This window comes from Rhipicephalus microplus, chromosome 5 (genome assembly GCF_043290135.1).
Source record: "Rhipicephalus microplus isolate Deutch F79 chromosome 5, USDA_Rmic, whole genome shotgun sequence".
NCBI lineage: Eukaryota > Metazoa > Arthropoda > Arachnida > Ixodida > Ixodidae > Rhipicephalus > Rhipicephalus microplus.
Window position 1 is genome coordinate 213074085 of NC_134704.1, and position 21554 is coordinate 213095638.

Below are 21554 nucleotides of genomic sequence, written 5' to 3' on the forward strand. Positions count from 1 at the left end.
GTGATAGCCTACGCCAGCCGCTCTCTATCTCGTGCCGAGGCGAATTATTCCACTACGGAGAAAGAGTGCCTCGCAGTCGTGTGGGCAATTACCAAGCTTCGCCCGTACCTTTATGGTCGTCCCTTCAAGATAGTGACGGACCACCACGGCCTCTGTTGATTGGCAAGCCTGCGCGACCCTTCAGGACGGCTAGCACGGTGGAGCTTGCGGCAGCTGGAATTTGACGTCACCATCGTCCATAAGTCCGGACGTAAGCATGAAGACGCTGACACACTGTCACGCGCACCCCTTCATGTCGTCAGTCAGGAAGCAGAGGAAGACGAAGGCTTCCTGGGCGCCATTAGCTCATCAGACTTGAGCAAACGGCAGCGGGATGACGCAGAGATTCGTCCAATCATGGATCATTTAGAGGGCCAGGGCACAATCCTACCACGTCATTTATTCCGCTCGTTGCCGTCCTTCTGCCTCCGAGACGGTGTGCTGTACAAGAAGAACGCTCGTTCGAACAACCGTACCTACCTCCTGCTGGTTCCTCGAGACATGCGAGACGACGTCCTCTTCGCTTGCCATGACGAACCCACATTCGGTCATCTGGGCTACTCACGGACACTTGCCAGAGTAAGCGGGAGGTACTATTGGCCAGGACTTTTGGCAAGCGTCAAGAGGTACGTCAAGAGCTGCCGGGAATGTCAGCGCCGAAAGCAACCATCTGTTAAGCCAGCTGGTTTGCTTCACCCCTTTGAAGCTCCTTGCACACCATTCTACCAAGTCGGCATGGACATTCTCGGGGCATTTCCCCTGTCTGCGGACAGCAACAAATGGGTGATCGTCGCGACCGACTATTTGACGCGCTACGCTGAGATGTAGGCGATCTCACGAGCCACGGCTTCTGAGGTAGCACAATTTTTTATGCGCCACATCGTGTTACGACACGGTGCTCCTTCCAGTATAATAACGGACAGAAGGACGGCATTCACGGCGCAGCTTATGGACGAAGTTTTCAAACTGAGCAACACCAGACACCGAAAAGCAATTGCGTACCACCCGCAAACAAACGGTCTTACCGAGCGACTGAATAAAACCATCGCAGACATGATCTCAATGTACATCGACGTACAGCACAAAACAAGGGACCAGATCTTACCTTACGTGACCTTCGCGTATAATACTGCCGTGCAAGAGGCCACGCGATTCACGCCAATTCGGCTTCTCTATAGCCGCGAAGTGCAGACCATGCTGGACTCTATGCTGCCGTGTCAAGACGAAGATGAGTTGGCAACTGACGCCGATGAATTCGCAGAGCGCGCTGAGGAAGCCCGGCAGCTCGCGCAACTACACACCGGCCAGCAATAGCAGGCAGACGCACGGCGCTATAACATCCCCCACAGAGAAGTGTTTTACAACCTCGGAGACCAAGTTTGGGTGTGGACGCCCGTCCGCCGCCGTGGCCTTAGTGAAAAGTTACTGAGCCGGTACTTTGGCCCATATAAAGTGGTACGCCACGTCAGTGACGTGAACTACGAAGTGGTTCCTGACACAACATCGCAGGCTCGGAGCAGGACACGACCGAGGCCGGACGCCGATCATGTGTTGCGCATGAAACCATTTATTGCGCGCTGTTCGTAACTTTTTCCTTGCTGTACACTGTTATTTGTGTTATTTATTTTTGTGAACTTGCTTCTTTGTTCACTGATTTTTCCTATATTGGCAGGCTCTTCAATTTCTACTTTCACTTTATCCGAATTTCCTTTTTTTTTTCACGTGCACATGCTTTTACTTTATTCGAATTTCCAATCTCTTTTTTTTTTTTTCACGTGCCTATGACGTAACATCGGGGTGGTACTATGTACTTTTCTTTCCCTCTTTTGGGACGTTTTTTTTTCTTTTTGAAAGGGGGGATAATGCCACCCACACGTAGTGGGTCGACTGCAAGAGCGGCTCTACCATCTGGAGGAAAGAAAGATCGCGTGCCTTTTTCTCGACTCGAGAGCCAGCCATGACTTACGCATCGTCCCAGCGCTAGCTATTCGGTGGTTCAATAAACCCCCAGTACCTGTGATTCATCGTGACAATATGGAATAATTTGCGCACTTCGTTAAAATGCAAAGTTTCTTTAATTTCATTTAAAAACTCATTAAAAGAGTACCTGTAAACTAGTTTATCTATCTTCTTCGTGTTGTTTTATGCTGTATTATTTGTTTCTTAATTCCATGCCTTTTTGTTTACATTCTGCTTTGTATATTTTCGTTTCTACGATTCTAACAGCTGCTTGTGCTTTTATTATTTGTAATCATCACCGAGTAATGCAGTCCTTTTGCAGTTGTGTACTTTGGGACCTTCGTCTGTATATTTTACTCCCTGTAAGATCCTTTTATGACATGATAATAAACTGATTGATTGATTGATTGAAAGATACTTAAGTCCTTCGTATTTTGTCCTAGCTTGAATCGTGGGTAGCTCTGCTAGTATGCAGTTGAGATAGGGTATCTGTTCACCGATATTTATTAAATATAAACTGGACTGCTAAATGCTCAATTTTTTCAATTTTCGATATGTTTGTAACCATGAATAGCTCCGAGACAATTTTTGCGTATTCAATTATTGGTCTAATAAGCGTTTTGTAAGCTAAACATTTAGTTTCTTGTGCCCCAAATGGAAAATGGCACCTAAGACTCCATAGTACTCTAGTGACTTTTGCACACACGTACTCTATATGATAATTCCAGCAAAGATCACTTGTAAAATTCAAACCAAGGTACTTATATTGTTCAACTCTCTTTAGATCATGATTATCAATACAATAAGTATAATTTAAGTAATTTTTCTTCCTAGTGACTGTCATAACTGTTTTCAGGTGGTTCAGCACGATTTGCCATTCATCACACCTTTTTTTATTTTCTGTAAATTTTTGAGTGTGTCGACTTTATTGTATATTCGAGTGTGTCGAAATTGTGTCGACTTTATTGTATATGATGCAATTGTCTGCAAATAGCCTAAAAGAAACGTCAATTTCATTCGGAAGGTCATTTATGAATAAAAGAAACAGAAGTGGGCCGAGCACACTGCCTTGGGGTACTCCCGACTTAATAGCTGAAACAGGAGACTTAGTGCCATTGATTTCCACAAATTGCTCACAAAATAAAAATAGGATGAAAACCAGTTTGTGATGATAAGATTTTGGAACGTAACATCAATTTTTCTGAGTAATTTACTGTGAGACACTTTATCAAAAGCTTTCGTGAAGTCCATGAAAATCATATCTGTCTGAGCATGTGAGTTAATAGTTTTGGAAAGGTCATGGACTAATTCTATGAGCTGAGATGTAGATGAACGCTGTCGAAACCATGTTGGCAGTTGGATGAGATATTATGCTTACTCATATCGTTTAATAGATGTTTCGAAATGATATGTTCAAGCAGTTTTGAGCAAGTACTCAATTGAAACTGGCCGATAATTTGCTACATTGTCAGAACTACTACTTTTAGGAATAGGAATCACTTTAGCTATTTTCCACTCTTTGGGTAAGGAACACTGGAGAAGGGAAGACCTAAAAATTAATGCGAGGTATTTGGAATTCCATTCAGCGTATCTGTACAGACATTCACTAGGGATAGCATCGGGCCCAGGGCTTTTTTTAAAAGTTCGAACTGAGCAAGAGGTTGAAGACACGCTGTTCGATAATTACCAAGTCAGTTATAGGTGGCCTGTAGAATAGTGAAACAATGTTTGGTAAAATTCCATTATCAGTAAACACTGAAGCAAAATATTCATTAAAGCTCACAGCGGTGGGGAACTGCGCAGCCTGAGTCATTGAGCGAGCTTTCGTTGATGGGTTAACATATCTCCAAATTTTATCAGGTGCCTCCCTTAAAAATTTTGGGAATGTGATGGCAAAAAACCTTTCTTTAGATATTTTTAAAGGTAATTTAAGATCCTTTCCAAGATTTCCAATGGCTGATTGGTTTTGTACACTGATTAATTTTATTGTTCTCATATTTTTATTTTGTCTCTTTAAGTGAATTATTTCCTTCGTTATCCAAGAACTTACTTCACTAGTTTTCTGGAGTCGCTTTGGTACAAAACGTTCAATACAAGACATTACCAAATTGGAAAAATATTTCCAGAGATAATCTGGGCTCTGATAACACTCATAGTACTCACAAAAACACTCATAGGAGTCTTCTAACAATTCCAGTACTCCAACATCATCTGCTTGAGCAAAGTTAAATACATATTTTGAGGGATGATTGATAGCGGTGGGCGAAACAGTCAAAGACATATTTGCAAGGTGTTTCAGCGCGCGAACAAAGGAAAAAAGGACAGGGTAGACAGAAAGAGCGCTGACTTCCAACTAACTTTATTTCGCAGAGTGGCAAGAATTTATACGTCTAAAAAGGAAGATTACAGAGCATAAATGTAAAAAACAAGCCCAATCTACACACCAGTAACAGCACGTGTGACAGGTCCTCTAATGCCTCAAAGCCCAGCCAGGTAATCGCGTTCAGCCTGGGATAAAGCAACCGACGAAGTGCTTACGCATTTATTTCCTAGCACGTGTATTCTTTCTGCTTCGATAATTTCTCGGGTAAGTTGCTCCCTGTGCCTTGCCAATATAGAGCACTGATCAAAGAGGGGGGTGCACCCACAATCTCGGCAATGAATGCCAAGATGCCCTTGTACCACATTGTGCACATTGTTTCTGTGTTCTCGCAGGCGGTCGTTTATGCACCTGCCGGTTTGGCCGACATAGACGCACCCACACGTCAGTGGAATTAAGTATACGACTCCCACTGCGCATGGGACGTAGCATGTCCTGTGCGCGACAGAGCACGCGGCAGAAGTTGCGCGAGGTGTATTTACACGTTTGCAAAGCTTCTGCAATTTTTCAGGTGCTGAAAAAACAACAAGAACGTTGGCGTCTCGAGCAATCTTTTTCAGCCTGTGTGAGATGTCGTGCACGTACGGTAGTACGACAGGCCGGCTCTTACTGACGCTGTTGCGCTTATCTGGTTTGTTGCCTCGCTTCACGACAGTGACCAGCTTTTCCGCCACTGAAACTAGAACGTGTGCGGGGTAACCAGCTTTGCTGAGGCGCTCCACTTGTAGAGCAAAGCTGCGGTGTACCATGTGGGGGCAAGACTTCTTTAAGGCGTTGGCAAGACAGAGGTTAGCAATGCCCCGCTTGACCAATTTTGAGTGAGCTGAGCCGAAAGGCAGAAGTGGCTTGCCGCTTCTTGGTTCATAAATCCAGCAAACATGTCGGGGTTAAATCCAGCAAACATGTCGGGGAAAAAGATTGCTCGAGACGCCAACGTTCTTGTTGTTTTTTCAGCACCTGAAAAATTGCAGAAGCTTTGCAAACGTGTAAATACACCTCGCGCAACTTCTGCCGCGTGCTCTGTCGCGCACAGGACATGCTACGTCCCATGCGCAGTGGGAGTCGTATACTTAATTCCACTGACGTGTGGGTGCGTCTATGTCGGCCAAACCGGCAGGTGCATAAACGACCGCCTGCGAGAACACAGAAACAATGTGCACAATGTGGTACAAGGGCATCTTGGCATTCATTGCCGAGATTGTGGGTGCACCCCCCTCTTTGATCAGTGCTCTATATTGGCAAGGCACAGGGAGCAACTTACCCGAGAAATTATCGAAGCAGAAAGAATACACGTGCTAGGAAATAAATGCGTAAGCACTTCGTCGGTTGCTTTATCCCAGGCTGAACGCGATTACCTGGCTGGGCTTTGAGGCATTAGAGGACCTGTCACACGTGCTGTTACTGGTGTGTAGATTGGGCTTGTTTTTTACATTTATGCTCTGTAATCTTCCTTTTTAGACGTATAAATTCTTGCCACTCTGCGAAATAAAGTTAGTTGGAAGTCAGCGCTCTTTCTGTCTACCCTGTCCTTTTTTCCTTTGTTCGCGCGCTGAAACACCTTGCAAATATGAATACGCACCAACTAGCCCAAGCTTCCACTCTTGTGAGTCAAAGACAGCACTACCAGTTTGTGATCGAAGATACCATCACAAATTTTGCAGTCCTAAAGCGTGGACAAGAATTTATCAGATACAAAAAAAAGTTCCGAGGATGGATGAGCTACGCGTACTGACTCTTGTACTGTCGTTCATCAAGTGGCTTAAACCAAAGCAGAAAACCAGTTCAAGGAATGCTCCACAATTCGAAATTTCTGTTGCTCCGGGAGAGTAGTCGTTCCAGTTTATGCTTGGCAGGTTGAAGTCATACAAAAGGATAATATTATCACTATGTTGCATATTGCTGTCTATAAAGCACCGGAGACTAGAAAGAACTTGGACTGGTGAATTTGGTGGCCTATATAAACCACCTGTGTGAATTACGCGATCTTTAAAAACCACCTTAATCCACACTGCCTCTATGTCATAAGGAACAGGAAGCACAGTAAACTCTATTTTATCACGAATCAGCAATGCGACACCCCCCCCCCTCTACTATTTCGGTCTTTCCTAACTATAATATAAGATTTGGGAGTTATCTCACTGTCTAATATATTAATATTTATGAAGCCATGTCTCCGTAATCATCATTATCTCCGGTTCATGTTCTAAAATTAGCACTTCAACATCCTCAACCTTATTTAAAACGCTTCTAGCATTCACATTCAGTACTTTGAAGCATTCCCTTTCCGAAATTCAGGCAGAATCAATCTGTTGACGAGCACGACACTCGTAGCGCTCCTTCGTGTCTTCATTGTATGCGTAAAGGACATTGTTGATTTTAATTTATCGTGTATTTGTTTAACCTTTGCTCGCTTGACCACTCCTCCTGCAAAGACGCCCAAAGACTTTTTTCTATTTCGACAACCCTCTTAGAACAATCCTCGCTGACGCTTATGTTCTATTCCTTAAGCATGGAACAATGACCCAAGATATGACCCAAGCTGAGAATTAGAAAAAAAAACTAGAGATAAGAGAAAATGAAAAAGTGGCGTCATGACTTTTGGGTGCATTGTTCGCAGCCAGCGGCTGTGGTGGTGTGAACGTAAACAAATAAGTGGAATGCGGAATGGAGCACCTTTTGTAAGTGTGCTTTGTGTGAGTGAGTGTGTCGCCCACTAATATGCACTTACTCGGATATTCTCTCTGAAAAATATTGCCGACGAGACTGTGAAGCAATTGTCAACTCGTTTTATTAGGCAAAGAGGTAAAAAAGTAAAAAAAAAGCCAGAATCAGCCATAAATTGAGAATAAACAAAATATATTACGCGTTTTGTTCCAATTATGTGTTCACTGTTCTATACAAGGTTGAATAAGTTGCATTATAATAAGAACGTCGGGATGAAGAGAGACAAAAACATTAATAAACGCAGAAATGCAAGCATTTGTGTTCGTATTTTTCGCCTTTCACTGCTCTTTTCAAGTCACAATTTTCATTATATTCACTTCATAATATCTCTCTCAATTGCCAGCATTGAAGTTACAGTGAATAAAATTTCAAAGAGGCTCGAGTCCACTTTTATGAGATTCCACGTGCACACATAAGTATTATTTCGTGGCTGCTGTATCTGATACTGTATTGCATGAATGCAGTAGACTCGCGATAATTCAAACTTTCGGTTAATTCAATCATAACTCAATTTTTTAGTTGGCCCTCTATTCTTTCAATGTATTTAAAAGCCTCTAAATTTAAACTTCTTGTTTCGGGTTAATTCATACTTTTTTCAGGTCCATACTAGAATCTTGCTTTCCCACTACCACTTAAAAATTTGTGTGCCTATATAATTCGAACAGTCTAAAAATGAAAAATAAGCATCCCTGGTCTTCAAGGAAAAAGGCTTTACAAGTAAACAAATGTTTGAAACAATGCACACGCATGGTAAATCGTGATGCTTCTCAACTGGTATACAGAGCTTCATGCTGACGGTACATACCTATAGCAATGAAGCAGTTCGCAATTAACGATTTCTTTAAAAGGTCTTATCAGCAGTGAATAGCCAATAAACTAGTTGAATATACACCCCTGTTTTCTGTTCACTGCGTGCAGTTAGGGTTAAAAAAGACTAAAAATTTTTAAATGTGATAAAATCAATGCCTAATCATAATGTGTGGTGTGACCTCACCCAGAGTCATCTATCTGAAAACTTCTGTTAATTCAAACTTCTTGATAATTCAAGCAAAATTCAGAGGTCCCTTCAAGTTTGAATTAACGAGAGTAGACTATACTATAGCTGTGATTGGAGTAAGTAAAAAGTCTATTATATTTTGTGTTAAATGAACAGTGGCAACTGCAAATGCTGAGGTTACTTATTCTAAATGAAATGATTAAATCTGAAGCTACGTTTTTTGAGGTGACATACTCACATTTACTACAATGACTTCCGATGTGTTAGGAAAGGTGTAGCTCTTTTAGATCGGTTAGCTGTGATATTGTAGTAACCCAGTAAATTATGCTGACAATTCTTTCTTCCACGAAAACTGATTGATGTACAAGGTTGAATCTCGGGCAAGACAATGCCGTAAATTTGCAAGGGCTGCAGGTATGTAAAAGCAAGATCAATTATTACCTGATGGGCACACGCTAGAGTGATATTAAAAGAACATTTCGCAGCTCACACAATGACGCACGCGCTCTATAGCAACTACAGCTAGCACGCCGCGCATGCGATTCCGTGAGCGATCGCAAAACCCGTCGCCCCCGGTGGCTCTGCAGCGGTGCTCCGGGTAACTAGACCTGTCACGCTGGTTTCGGAGCACGCGACGGGCCGTATCCATGCGCTTTTTCATTCAGCGACCGTGCCTCTAGTCAATTTTAAGAAACTCTATGGTGGCTATTGTGTGACAGCGATGATACTGTGTTGGACTTTTTTGAAAGGAGGCTGTTGGCAACACGGTTTCGGTTTCATTTTCATGCACAGGCAATTAGACTTTATTCATTGGCAGCAAGATGTGTGTTAGAATAAAGTTGAGAATAACGGTTCGGTCGCACTAACTTCAACTAAACTGCCATTAGCTACCACTGGAAGATTTAATCTACCTTCCTTGCAAAGGCACAAGGTCGTGCGGGCAAGGCTGAGTGTCACTGCCTTAGGTTTTGCATAGTCCACTGTATTCTAGTGGCAGCACCTTCGGTGAGACACTATCGTTGCACTGACCATGTTTGTGCAGGCAGAGACCAGCATCATGTACTTCGGGTTGAACTGGACACAGTGAACGGGCCCCGTGTGGTCGCAGCTGAGCACTGCGGTGCGTGTGCCCCCTTCGGCCGTGCTCCACACGTGCACTCGACCGTCTGTCGAGCCGCTGAACACAAACTGAGAGTCCGGACTAAAGGATGCCTCCAGGGGAATGCCCTTGTTGTTCATGTGGCCCTGCAAAAGTTGAAAAACATTCTCGTGGTTACAATGGGATTTAAACGCCACTGAGCCGCATTACAATCAATATTAGTGTACGTCTCCGGATTTTTCTTCACCATCTGTGGTTCTTTAGCATGCACCTAAATCAAAGTGCACGGGCTTTTCTACACATTCTGCCTCGAGTTAAATGTGGTCACTGTGGGTGGCAATTGATAATCATAATCGATGGGGTTTAACATTCCAAAAATTTTGAGCACCCACAGTTCTCTAACGTGCGCCTATATCTAAATACACAGGCATCTTCGCCTCCATCGAAGGTGCCCAGCCAGGATTCGATCCCGCGACCTGTGCTTTAGCAGTCGAGCACCATAACCACTAGAACACCGTGGTTGCCAATGAAACTCATGAGCATAGCTTGGAGTGCCTCAAAACTCTTTTCTTACCAGGCGAACATGTTTTTTTCCCCTCAGGAATTGAAAAGTCCTCCAGCACGCATTGCAGCGTACCAAATTACAGTAAACTCCCATTAAGACGAATTCTGTTAAGCAAATTCTTGCTCAAGACAAACAACACAGGAGTGTTTGTTTGGATTTCCATAGACTCAATGCAAAAAAAAAAAATCTGCTAAAGACGAACCGCATAACAGGCCTCTTCTATTTAGACTAACTCTCGCAGCGACCAACACTGATGGGGATTCTGCACAACCAACTCCTTGGTGGGAACATTCGGGCGAACAAAAGAAAGCGAGAGAGAGGAAGTCAGGGCATAAAGGTGGTACCTCCTCACGCCTAGCCTGCAAATGGAGAAAGGGCCGGCTTCATCAGCAAAGAAAGCAACAAAAAGCATTCGCCTTTTCGTATTCTCTTCGCGTTCTTCAGTTCCCCACCAGGAGTAAGTAGAGAACAGAAGAACACAGGAGCTTGGCTAGAGGAGAAAATGCAAGGAAAGGGGGGCAGAGTAACGAAGTCAAATGAAAGTGAAAACAGGAAAGGAAGATTGTCTGTGCATTATTATCACATTACACGGAAACCACACATGCGGTCATCAAAGGAGTCAATGTATTGTCATCGCCATCACACAATGGCACCAGAGCACATGTTGTGGTCAGTTTGCGTTGTTTTGCATGAGGCCTGTACGTGTCCTATCTGTTTGCAGTGAAATGCAGCAAATTGTGATGCACAACAAAGGAAGGTCATCTTAAACATACCTGCATCATGTTTTTTTTTCGTGGCTGGTGATTGTGAGGAGCGTAAACGGGGATCTTGAGCTGCATGTTGTTCAGGAAAAGTTATTGCAGCTAACATTAAGAAAATAACCAAATCTCAAAGAAAAGCTTACAAACTTTCATAAGCAACTTTGCATATGTTGGCTTTGTCAAAGTAATGCTATTTAATGAAGGAGTATTTAAAAGTGATAGCAAAGCCAGTAAAACAGCCTTTCAGGAGGTGAACAGCCAGAATAATTAACTTTCCATTCTTTAAAGAAAGAGTGTGCTTGGCTCTCGCTATTTATTCTTTTCTAATAGTCAGAATAGAGTTGTGCTTCAGTTCTATAGCTAAAATGTGATAGCGATTCATTCATGAGCATATTTATTGTGAACTCGCGAAATTGAGTACTCGTTAGATTAGTCTAAATACCTTCTCCTTAAGGCATAGTTTTTATCAAGCTGAGTCAACTACACTGAAACCTTGATGTAACGAACCCAGATATAACAATATATTGGTTATAGTGAAGTGAAAAATAGTATTGCAATACACATAGTATTAGCATACATCCCAACCTGACAACTGAGAAATTCGTAAAACCCCCGAGTTGAGGGGGAGGGGGGGGGGGGCTTACCGAATTTTTGAAGACTTTGTAGCTGTGAGCTGTGATGGATTTGCCTTTAGCGACAAGAATAATCACGTTTTGCTGCCATAAGTCAAATCGGCACGCTGAATTAATTATTTTTCTCCACTTTTGACATCAAAAGAAGAAGAAAAAAACAAACATCGTGAGCAACATGGGGGGAGGGAAAGGGGTGTCCCAAACGCAAGCGCAAACATCGGTGCTGCGGTCTCATAATGGCTTGAAGTGGCCGGACAAACGAGGGTAGAGTATAGCACTAAGGTGAGAGTCTATAAGAGGGAGCGCAAATGCTCCCGGCCAAAATTTCGTGTGATCAAAACAACTTGCAAAATATAATTCCGTCAAAACAACTCGCGTATATCTTCCTGGGACACAAGTCAACGAATGACACAGCGCTGCTGGCTGCCGCGAAAGAGCAGGTCAAAGCTTTGGCTTTGCTTGCTACTCTAGATTCTTTGGATAGGAACAGCAAAACGCTTCTAGGCTTTTTTTATTTATTTTTATTTTATTTATAATACCCACAGGGCCAAAAAGGCATTAAAGAGGGGAGTGGGTAAATACATGAAAAATACAAATAAAACAGTGCAATAAATACAAATAAAACAATACAATAAAAGACTTGGATATTATCAACATTTCTGCAGAATATACAGAAATAGTAATTTCCAAAATATAAAAAAAACTGAAGCAAGAAGTACAGGTAACAGATTTTCTTGGTTATACAATGTTAGCCAATGTTTCGTGATAGAAGTTTGAAGTCATTGATGGTTTCGACATTCGAGGGAAGGTGGTTCCAATCATGAGATGTGCGGGGAATAAATGACTGAAACAAAGACAAAGTCTTAGTGTAACATGATGCGATTCCAACCTTATTGCTTTGATCAACACAGTTTGAGATGCAGAGAGGCCGGAGTATAAGGTCATTATAAAAGGTTGGGTGATAGAAAACTTAATGAAACAGTGAAAGACGGGCGATTTTTCATCAGTGAGCAAATGGAAGAAGTGAAAAGTCATTTTTCATTGAAGTCATACTTGCCACGCCGTTTTAGTTAGTGAGGGTGAACCTGGCAGAGTTATTTTGTACTAGTTCAAGAGAGGTTATGAGATTAGCATTACTGGGATCCCATATGGCAGATACATACTCGGGTTCAGGGCGTATGAGAGACTTGTAGAGTATTAGTTTAAAGGAAGAGGGTGCTTTGGAGAAGTTACGTCGTAAGTAGCCGAGCATGTGATTAGCATTGTCAATTATGTAATCTACATGAGTTGTCCAACTTAAAGGACCACTCACCAGGTTCGAGAATTTTGAGCTGACAAGCGCAATGCGTAGATGAGGTGTTCATGATTACGTCTGCCAAAATTTGCAACCCTACGCTCGGCGGAAATGGGTGAAATTTCAAGATGAACGCTGCTCCCCCTCCTCTCTGCCGGTGCACGCGTAGAGATTGAGGGCATGATGTGGGCGTAGGAATAGCCCTACGTACCCAGCAATGCAATAACATTGGTCCTCTATGTAGACGACTCTGCTCTGACGTTGTCAACAGTATACCACGTGACATGGCAAAAATTATTTACCACAACATGCGTAGTTTGTGTATTTGTTGCTTTAAGAGATTAATAAAACTTCAAATGAATAATGAGACGCAATAAAAAATAATGCACGTTTTTCTTTCATTTTTTTCCCCCGTGAAATGCTACGAGATGCGGGGCTAATGTGCCAGCATTTCGCATGCGTTCGTGTTCCCGCGGTCAGCGCATTGAGAAGACGATCGCCATAGAACGCTCTTACGCGTTTGCGCACTTATTGTGCTCATCTACTCTATCGTTTCTAAGCCAGCGTTTCCGAACCATCCCGCAGAAACAGGCAGAAGACCACAAAATAACACTGGTCAGCAAAGGAACGCAGCTCGCGTGCTCGGGGGTTGGACTTGTTTGGGCACGTAATGGGCACGTCACTTCATGGTCGCATGATGAAGAGGGCGGGGAAAAGATTTGGCTTACAAAGGCTACGCGGAGGAGCGGCAAGGGTTTCGAGTCCGCCTCCTCTCATCCTCATTTCGCGCCGCTTCAAAAAGCTGTTTTCTCCGCTTGTGATGAACCGATCCGAAAAATTTTTGTGGCAAAACGTTCCTCATCGGACACCCAACAACTTCCACTGTCTAACTAAAATTCGGTATGGGGCCTGGTGAGTGGCGCTTAAAGTTATTTGTGATGTGCACGCCAAGATATCTATAAGACAAGACGGAATCTAAGGGAATGTTGTTTAGATGGTAGATGTTATGATTCGAGTTAGTTCTTGATACATGCACTATCTTACATTTCTCCATATTAGGTTCCATTAACCAGTTATTGCACCAATTAGCTATATTATTTAGGTGAGTTTCAAGCGTTAAAGTATCATCAACATTGATAATTTCGCGGTAGATAACACAATCATCTGCAAACAGATGTATGTTAGAAGTTATTGAAAAAGTTATATCATTAATATATACAAGGAATAATAAAGGTCCCAACACTGAACCTTGAGGCACACCTGATAGTACTTCAGTGAGTGGTGAATGATGGTCGTTAGCAGTTACGAATTGGAAGCAATTAAAGAGAAAATGTTCTATTCATTTAAGAAGGTTAGTATCGATATTTAGCAAGCTTAGTTTTAAGAGTAGTAATTTATGGCAAACGTTGTCAAATGCTTTGCTAAAATCTAATAAAATACTGTCAGCACAAGATGACTGATCCAGGATTCGATGCAGATGATGAGTAAATGAAGCAAGCTGTGTCTCGCAGGAGTACCGTTTTGCTAAAACCATGTTGCGCTTTAGCAAAGTATGAGTTAGGCTCTAGAAGGTTAACAAGATTCGAGAAGATTACATGTTCTAATAATTTGCAATAATTACTTGTTAGTGATAGGGGTCGGTAAATAAGAGGTGAGTTTCTGGGGCCAGATTTATAGATTGGAACCACCTTCCCTGTTTTTCATTCCTTTGGAAGTTGAAGTACTCAATGATTGTTCAAATATTTTACTTAGTATCATAGAACTACCTATGTTAGTGCTTTTAAACAATTTGCTATTAATGGCATCATAGCCAGGAGCGGAGTGGAATGGTAGCTTATCTATTAGGTTCAATATTCCATGTACCTCGATAATTACTGGATCCATGGGCATGTAATTATATTGGTGCGCATAAGGGAGTATGATGTTACAGGATTTAGAGTACTGGCTTGAAATGAATCATCAATAACTGATGCCCACATGTTATCGGGGATATTATTTCCAGATGAATCTTCTAGTAATATTGTGTTGTTAGTGGTTGGGTTAATCATTTGCCAAAACTTTCTAGGTGTATTTTTCAGTGTTTCAGGTAGTGTTCTAGTAGGTAGTTGTTTTTTGCAGTTTTTAGAGCTCTGAAGTAGGTGTTTGCAGCAGATTTGTAAGTTGTCCAGCGCAAAAATGAAGGCGAGTTTTTAGCTAAACGACAGAAACGCTTTTTTTCGATTAGATAGGCATTTCAGATGACTGGAATACCACGGCGCTTGGGGATTGGAAATGAGTGTGCGATTAGGGATGTACTTCTCGATCAATATATGGACTGTGCATATATTGATCAGGTCCCAGTCAGATTGAACGAAACGAGATTCAAAATATCTAACGAAATCATTGTAAAAGTGAGTTAGCTCATTATTTATTGTTTCGAAGTTAGCTTTCCGGTAGTATCATACGTGTTTCTGCTGTTTAGTCTTTTTACTAGGGCTAAATTGATGACAGAGTTTAGCGAGACATGGTCGCCGATTCCTGGTAAGTATGTAATGTCGGAGACGAGGTCAAGATGCGTTGCCAGTATTAGGACGAGAGTGCTTGCTGCATTACTTGTAATTCTGGTGGCTTGAGTTACCAACTGAGTCAAGCAATAAACAGAGCATGTATTCAGAAAATCTTTACTCTGCTGTGAAAAAGGGGAAATACGTATCGGCATTGTGTTCCACGTTATGTTTGGAAAGTTAAAATCTTATAGTAAGAACATAAGTAAAGAAGGAAAACAAGACCTTACTGTGTTGATGGAGTCATGCAGTTCGTTAACAAATGTGGATGGTGAGGAACGTGATCTGTAGCAGGTACCTAGAACCAGCTTACAGTTACCCAAAGCCCAGGTTATTTCTAAAAAACTGTTCACTTGGATTGGTGATGATGGTATGTCCTTCGAGACCGCAAGCAGTACGCCTCCTCCTCTGTGCTCGGTGCGGTCGCAGCGATAGACCATAAAGTTGTTTGCCTCGTGAAATATTTTTGAGTCTGTTGTTTGCGCGGAAAGCCACGTTTCAGTTAAAGCTACTATTCTCGCTTCGCATATATCTATAACATCTTTACCGCCTTTCATCCTACCGCCGCGTCAGCCACGTGCCCTCGGAGCTCGTAGATCGCTATCGCATCGCCACGTTCGCGGTTTTGTGAGTGGCCGTTTGCGGCAAACGGTAGTTTTGTATTCAATCGACATGCCTTCAAAACGTAAGTTGTTTTGTGCTATCTATGGTGGCAACTGCCGCGGTTTTCTTTACAGAGTTTGCGGAAAGCAGCCTTGCTTTGACTGGTACGTTGGCCGCGCGCACACTTTAGAAGTTCCGTCGGTAACGTCGTCGCCATAGATTATCGCGACGAACGACTGCGGTTTCGTCCACAGTGGTTGTGACAATGACAACCACATGCACTGTAGAAAACAGTGCAAGTGCTGGTCGCATGCGTACTTCCGAAGCTTGGAGCAGGCTGCTCTCGATCGGCCTTCGTTCGGCTGATTCGGTACTGAAGTTCTTATCACACACAGCGATTAGGAAAAGTGTTTGGAACATTCCAATTTTGGCCTAATGGACACATGAATTTGGCTGGGGAATTTCACGAATTCGTATCTATTGCAGATTTTCATCACTGAGGCTCTACTGTAAGTTTAAATGAACGCCTCTTATATTCATTTATAATGCGGTGGGCTCGCAAAATGCCTGGAATGAACTAGCCTGCGTTTTCGTCAATGTGGCCAGATCTCGCACATATATTTAGATTTTCGGGAGATTTTCATGGCAACCCTACACATGGAATAAACCGTCGCAATCCGGGAGTTCCCCAGACAATGAGGAAGACTTCGCAAGTATGTGATAATGATAACACCAATACATATAATTCCGTCCTGGTGGCGGAATATAGCACAACGCCGTTTTTCTGGCCTCCACGACCAACTACGGCAGTGCGCGGTAGCCCATCGCGAAGGCCACGCTACTTTACTAATTTAATTGTTTTTATCGGAAATGAAATATTTCAGGCAAGATTAGTAAAATCGTACACGTGTTTGAGATTCACACATATTACGGGAAAATTGGAAGAGTTGACAGGTATGATAGTATTAAATATAAACTCTTACAGCGAATTTTCGGATAAAATGAACTTATTTTCGTTTAAGATGCAACTTTGTTATATTGAGGATTGAGTGTAAAAGCTCGAGTTTAAATTTTTGAGTGTAAATGTAAATCAAGTTTACTGCATTCAGTGTTTTCAAGCACAATATTTGGGCCTACTTGGCATGTTAGCATTTGGTTTTTGGGGACACTTCTGATAAGACGAGCTCTTGATAAGACGAACAAATGATCGTGGTCCCTCCGACTTTGCTTTAAAAGGAGTCAACTGTATACACAATAAAAAACCCTTTTCAAAATACATATGCTGTAGAGCAACAAAACATTGTTGAATGTATAAAGATCTGAAGAGTGCGAAATTTCTCGTTGCAAGCTCATGAACAGAGCAATAAAGAACACTATACAGCAGACTTCCTTTAAGACCAAAGGACCATGATCATTTGGTCCTCTTACGCCCCAAAAAATCAATGCTAACATGCCACGTACACCCAAATATCTTGCTAGAAAACACTGAATGAAGTATACCTACAATGGGGAGAAAAGCATTTATTTGGCTCAGATTGATAGAAACTATGCTTTCATGTAGAGTATCTAGATCAATCTAACGAGTACCTGACTTCGCGAGTTCATAATAAATATGGTCATGAATAAATTGCTACTACCACATTTTAACAATAAAACTGTAGCACGATCCTAGTTTGCTGATTAGAAAAAGATAAAGAGGGAAAGACAAGCACAATTTTCCTTAAAAAAAAAATATTCTCCTGGCTATTCACCTTCTCAGAGGCTGTTTTACTTGCTTCGCTATTACCTTTGGATATGCCTCCATTGCATACTGCTTACCTTGACAAAGCCAATATATGCCAAGTTGCTTGTGAAAGTCTTCAAGCTTTAATTTGAAGATTGGATATTTCCTTACTTTCACCCTGTAGTAACTTCTCCTGAACGAAAAGCAGCTGAAGATCTCAATTTGTTCACCCTACTCATAATCAGAAGCCTTGGGTACACAAAAAAGACACGATGCAGCTTATTTAGCGTGCAAAAATAACCTTTCTTTGGTGTCGTGCACTTCCATAATAAAAATGGCACATTACAATTTGCTGCATTTCACTGGGAATGAATAGGACGCGCACAGGCCCTATGCAAAACAACACAAATAGACCCCAACATGTGCTCAGGCGCCACTGTATGACGGTGATGACAATGCATCCGACTCCTCTGATAGGAGCGCTAGTGCCGCACACGTGGTTTCCGTTTGATGTGATTATAATGCACAGACACTTTCACTTCCATTTTCACTCTCATTTGTTTTTGTTTTTTCCCCTTTCCTCGCGAGCTCTTCCGTTTTGCACTGCATTCCAGTTCGGCAACTGAAGAATGCAACGAAAAATACAAAAAGGACAAACACTTTTGATTACTTTCTTTTTTGATAAATCCAGCCCTTTCTCCACCCACAGGCTAGCAGTGAGGGAGATACCAGCTTTATGCACTGACCTTTCTTTTCCGCTTATCTTGCTTTCTCCCTCGACGTCACAATTTGCTTTCAACTTGCTTTATATCTTTGTGACAGGAAGTCTTTTTTTTTTTGCCACTTCGCTTTCTCTTGTTCGCCGAATCCCCATGATTGTCGATCGCTGCGATAGTTCATATTAACAGAAGGGGCCTGTTACGCGGTTCATCTTAAGCAGTTTTTTTTTGCTTTGAGTCGATGGAAAACAAAACAAACACCCACGTGTTGTTCGTCTTAAACAAGAATTTTGTATTAATGGGAATTTACCGTATTAACAGAAGGGGCCTGTTACGCGGTTCATCTTAAGCAGTTTTTTTTTTGCTTTGAGTCGATGGAAAACAAAACAAACACCCACGCGTTGTTCGTCTTAAACAAGAATTTTGTATTAATGGGAATTTACTGTATGTGCAAAAACATTCAAAACAAAGTTCAGAATATACAGTTTGGAGATAAATGAACAAGTAATACAGTCGAACCTCGATATATCGAACGGCGCGGCGATCGCGAAATAGTTCTATATATAGAACTATGAAATAGTTCAAGCGTGGTGCAGTAAATACTCACTCGAATATTCAAACATAGTATTTATTGTGTTGGTTTAAAATATCGAAAAAGAGTAGCCTGCTTTTTGTTGCCCATGGCGTGCTTGACGACTGCGTCCTCAATATAGTCCAGGCGATCCATAAGTGATAGGCCGGTGCCTTCAATCGCGCCGCAGTGGCGGGGCACAAGGGCCAAGGCAGCTACGACCTCAGCTGATGTCGGGAGCGGGGCACCATCAGCACTTGCGGGATCCACCTCGGCAGAGTCTTCATTTGGCTGCTCAGCAGTAGCTTCGGCGACAATCTCCACATCCGTGAGCTCCGCCGTTCGGAGTTAGGCCTGTCGCGCACCACAGCGCGTGACAGGCCTAACTCCGAACGCACGAACACTGCGAGCACAACGACCGATGCCTGCCGATGCTACGGGGGAGGAGCTTGCAACAAGTGCACAGTGTGCCGTTGACACCATAGAGACTGCAATGACTGCAAGCTGCAAGGCTGCGGCGTGAGTCCGGGTGTAAAGCGCGCACATGGCGCGCGCATGCCGGCTCGCCTGACTGCTTTCCCTTTCCTGGCGACAACGCGAGCCGCGCCCGAGACAGTCATCTGCGTCCTTTCCCTCCTATACTTTACTCCTCAATCTTTACCTCCCACTCCCCCTTCCCCCTCCCACGCGCGAAGCCGTGTCGGTGCCTTCGTATTGAAAGAAAATAACAGCTCCGTGCTTTTCTCTTCACTTTCCTCATTCAAGAACCTCTACCGCAAGGTTGCGGCGCGCATACGCGCTACATTAAAGTGGCGCTCTCGGCGCCATCGATGTGTGCAGCATTCGTAAACGCCCGCCGCTCTACCGCTACTTTCGAGAGTTGCAGGAAAGCTCGCCGCCTGTGAATGGAGCGCGAGCGGTTTGGGGTGGCTGAGTTCGATATATCCATTATATGTCAAACTTTGTTCGAAATAAAAAATCAATAATGCATGCGATTTCCTGTGTGATATAAGAACCGTTCGATATAGGCAATAATTCGATATATCCGTGTTCGATATATTGAGGTTTGACTGTAGTATGAAATGTAATAGTTGTTCTACGCAATGTTTCTATAAACATAAATGAAGAAAACTTGAACCAAGATGCTGCTTCATTGCTTGTGCCGTGTGGTGAAGCATTTCCTGGTTTTAGTGAGACACAGATGCACTCATGCCCTTTTCAAATCAATTTTAGGTTGTTTTTTTTTTTACGAGAAGAGCTTACTGATGTTCCCTTGTAAATGGATACCTGCAATCTCAACCATGCCTTTATAAATCAGATGTATAGTGAACTTCACCAGTTCGTCTGGCGTTACCTTTTCCATGAGCCACATTTCTACAGGTAAATGTTCCAAAATATGCATCCCAGCATAATCACTTGTATTTGTGCAGATTGCGTTCAACAAAACAAAGCAGAAGATCGCACGCAGCCCTTAATTGTCTCTCGCCGTTTCGTAGTTTCATGCCAAGATGTCCTCCAGCGGTCGTCTTGCCGTGAGGAGAGCTCAGCAGCCGCAACCAGCACATCGCACCTCAGCGACATGTGGCCTTTCCACGTAACCAGAGCAGCTCTAAAATTGTGCAAAGAGATCAGCAGCTACGCATGCACTGCGGATGTCCCAGGCTGACAAAAAACATTGTCGCCATGAGAGCTTGAAGCTGAAGTGCCGTCATCTTCAAACTCAAAGCTCGTCGTCAGTAAATTCAGTTGTGGGTACCAGATAGTTTCAAGCGACGCCATGAACATGACTAGCAACACTGGAGGAGGCCCTGTGTGCAATGTAATAATACAAGCGAAACGAAAGCTGCTGGAAATTGGCTAAAAAAGCCATCTCCCCTTATTATACATACGTTGGATGTTCGGAAGTAATATTTGGTAGAATAAATGTTCCTCGGCTCTAAACATGAGCTTTCTCCCCGGCTCTAAACGTTTAGCTGACTCGGGGTACCCATAAAACGTCCTGACATCTGTCGCGGAAAGCATTCTGAGGCAAATCTGCTCCGACGGAGCCGCGGAGACGCGTGCTACGCCTGCAAGGAAAGAATTAGCTGTAATCCCATATATTCATGGTGTTTCACATAACCTGAAAAAATTAGCAGAACATTGCAACGTGAGAGTAGTTTTCTCGGCACCTATAAAGCTAGACAGTCTTTGCCGAAAGATGAAACCGGAGCGCCCAGAGAAAGGTCTGTGCGAAAAGAACCACCGTATTAGGTTTGTCGCGTGCATCACAGGAGTCATCTACCGTATCCCATTAACGTGTGATGCATGCTATATAGGCCAAACTGGTAGATGCATCAATGATAGGCTGAATGAACACAAGAACAAGGTGGCTAAGGCACAGCCTGAGGGTTTTCTTGCAATTCACTGCAACGAATGCGGGTGCGAACCCCTCTTTAATCGCACCAGCATAATCAAAAGAAGTACTAACCAAATGACAAGGCTCCTCATAGAAGCGAAATTCATTGCTGAGCTTGGGGACGCGTGTATAAGCAAGCCATCGATATCATTATCATTGAAAGAATTGCATTATTTGGATGTCGCTTGATTTGCAGTAGATCACTTTTCTGGTTCTAGCACGTGGTTGTGACGCGCCATGTTTGGGCATAAGTATTGCTGTTTCTCGGATTAAACCGCATTGTTGAAAGTTAGCGCCGTGTATGTGTTCTGTGTTTTCTTCTCTGTCCCGTCCTGGATGCGCTATACCTCGAACAACATGAATAACCAACAAGCCCACCGTGCAACCTTAGATGAGCTTTCTATTGAACAGCTGGCATAAATTTCAGCAATAATTATCACTCCACCCTGTAAGCATTCGAATTTGACACTATAATATTGCTACGTAGCTGACATATCAGCGGTGAAAAGACGACAACGAGAAAGTGGTCTGTCGGTTGCACGTGCTG

The 21554-nt window shown here is 42.9% G+C and overlaps 1 protein-coding gene across 2 annotated transcripts in view; it reads right to left on the reverse strand.

The window, feature by feature from the left end:
• Wdr82 (WD repeat domain 82) overlaps positions 1-21554 on the reverse strand; it is a 165760-nt gene that overhangs the window by 7408 nt on the left and 136798 nt on the right. Inside the window, exons 6-7 of one of the 2 annotated variants that reach the window (XM_075896466.1) lie at positions 10537-10596; positions 9129-9344 (exon numbers count right to left, since the gene is read on the reverse strand). In XM_075896466.1, the coding sequence (XP_075752581.1) occupies positions 9129-9344; positions 10537-10596 (276 nt within the window). The remainder of the gene's footprint in view (positions 1-9128; positions 9345-10536; positions 10597-21554) is intronic. The other variant, XM_037424343.2, reaches the window with a different exon arrangement.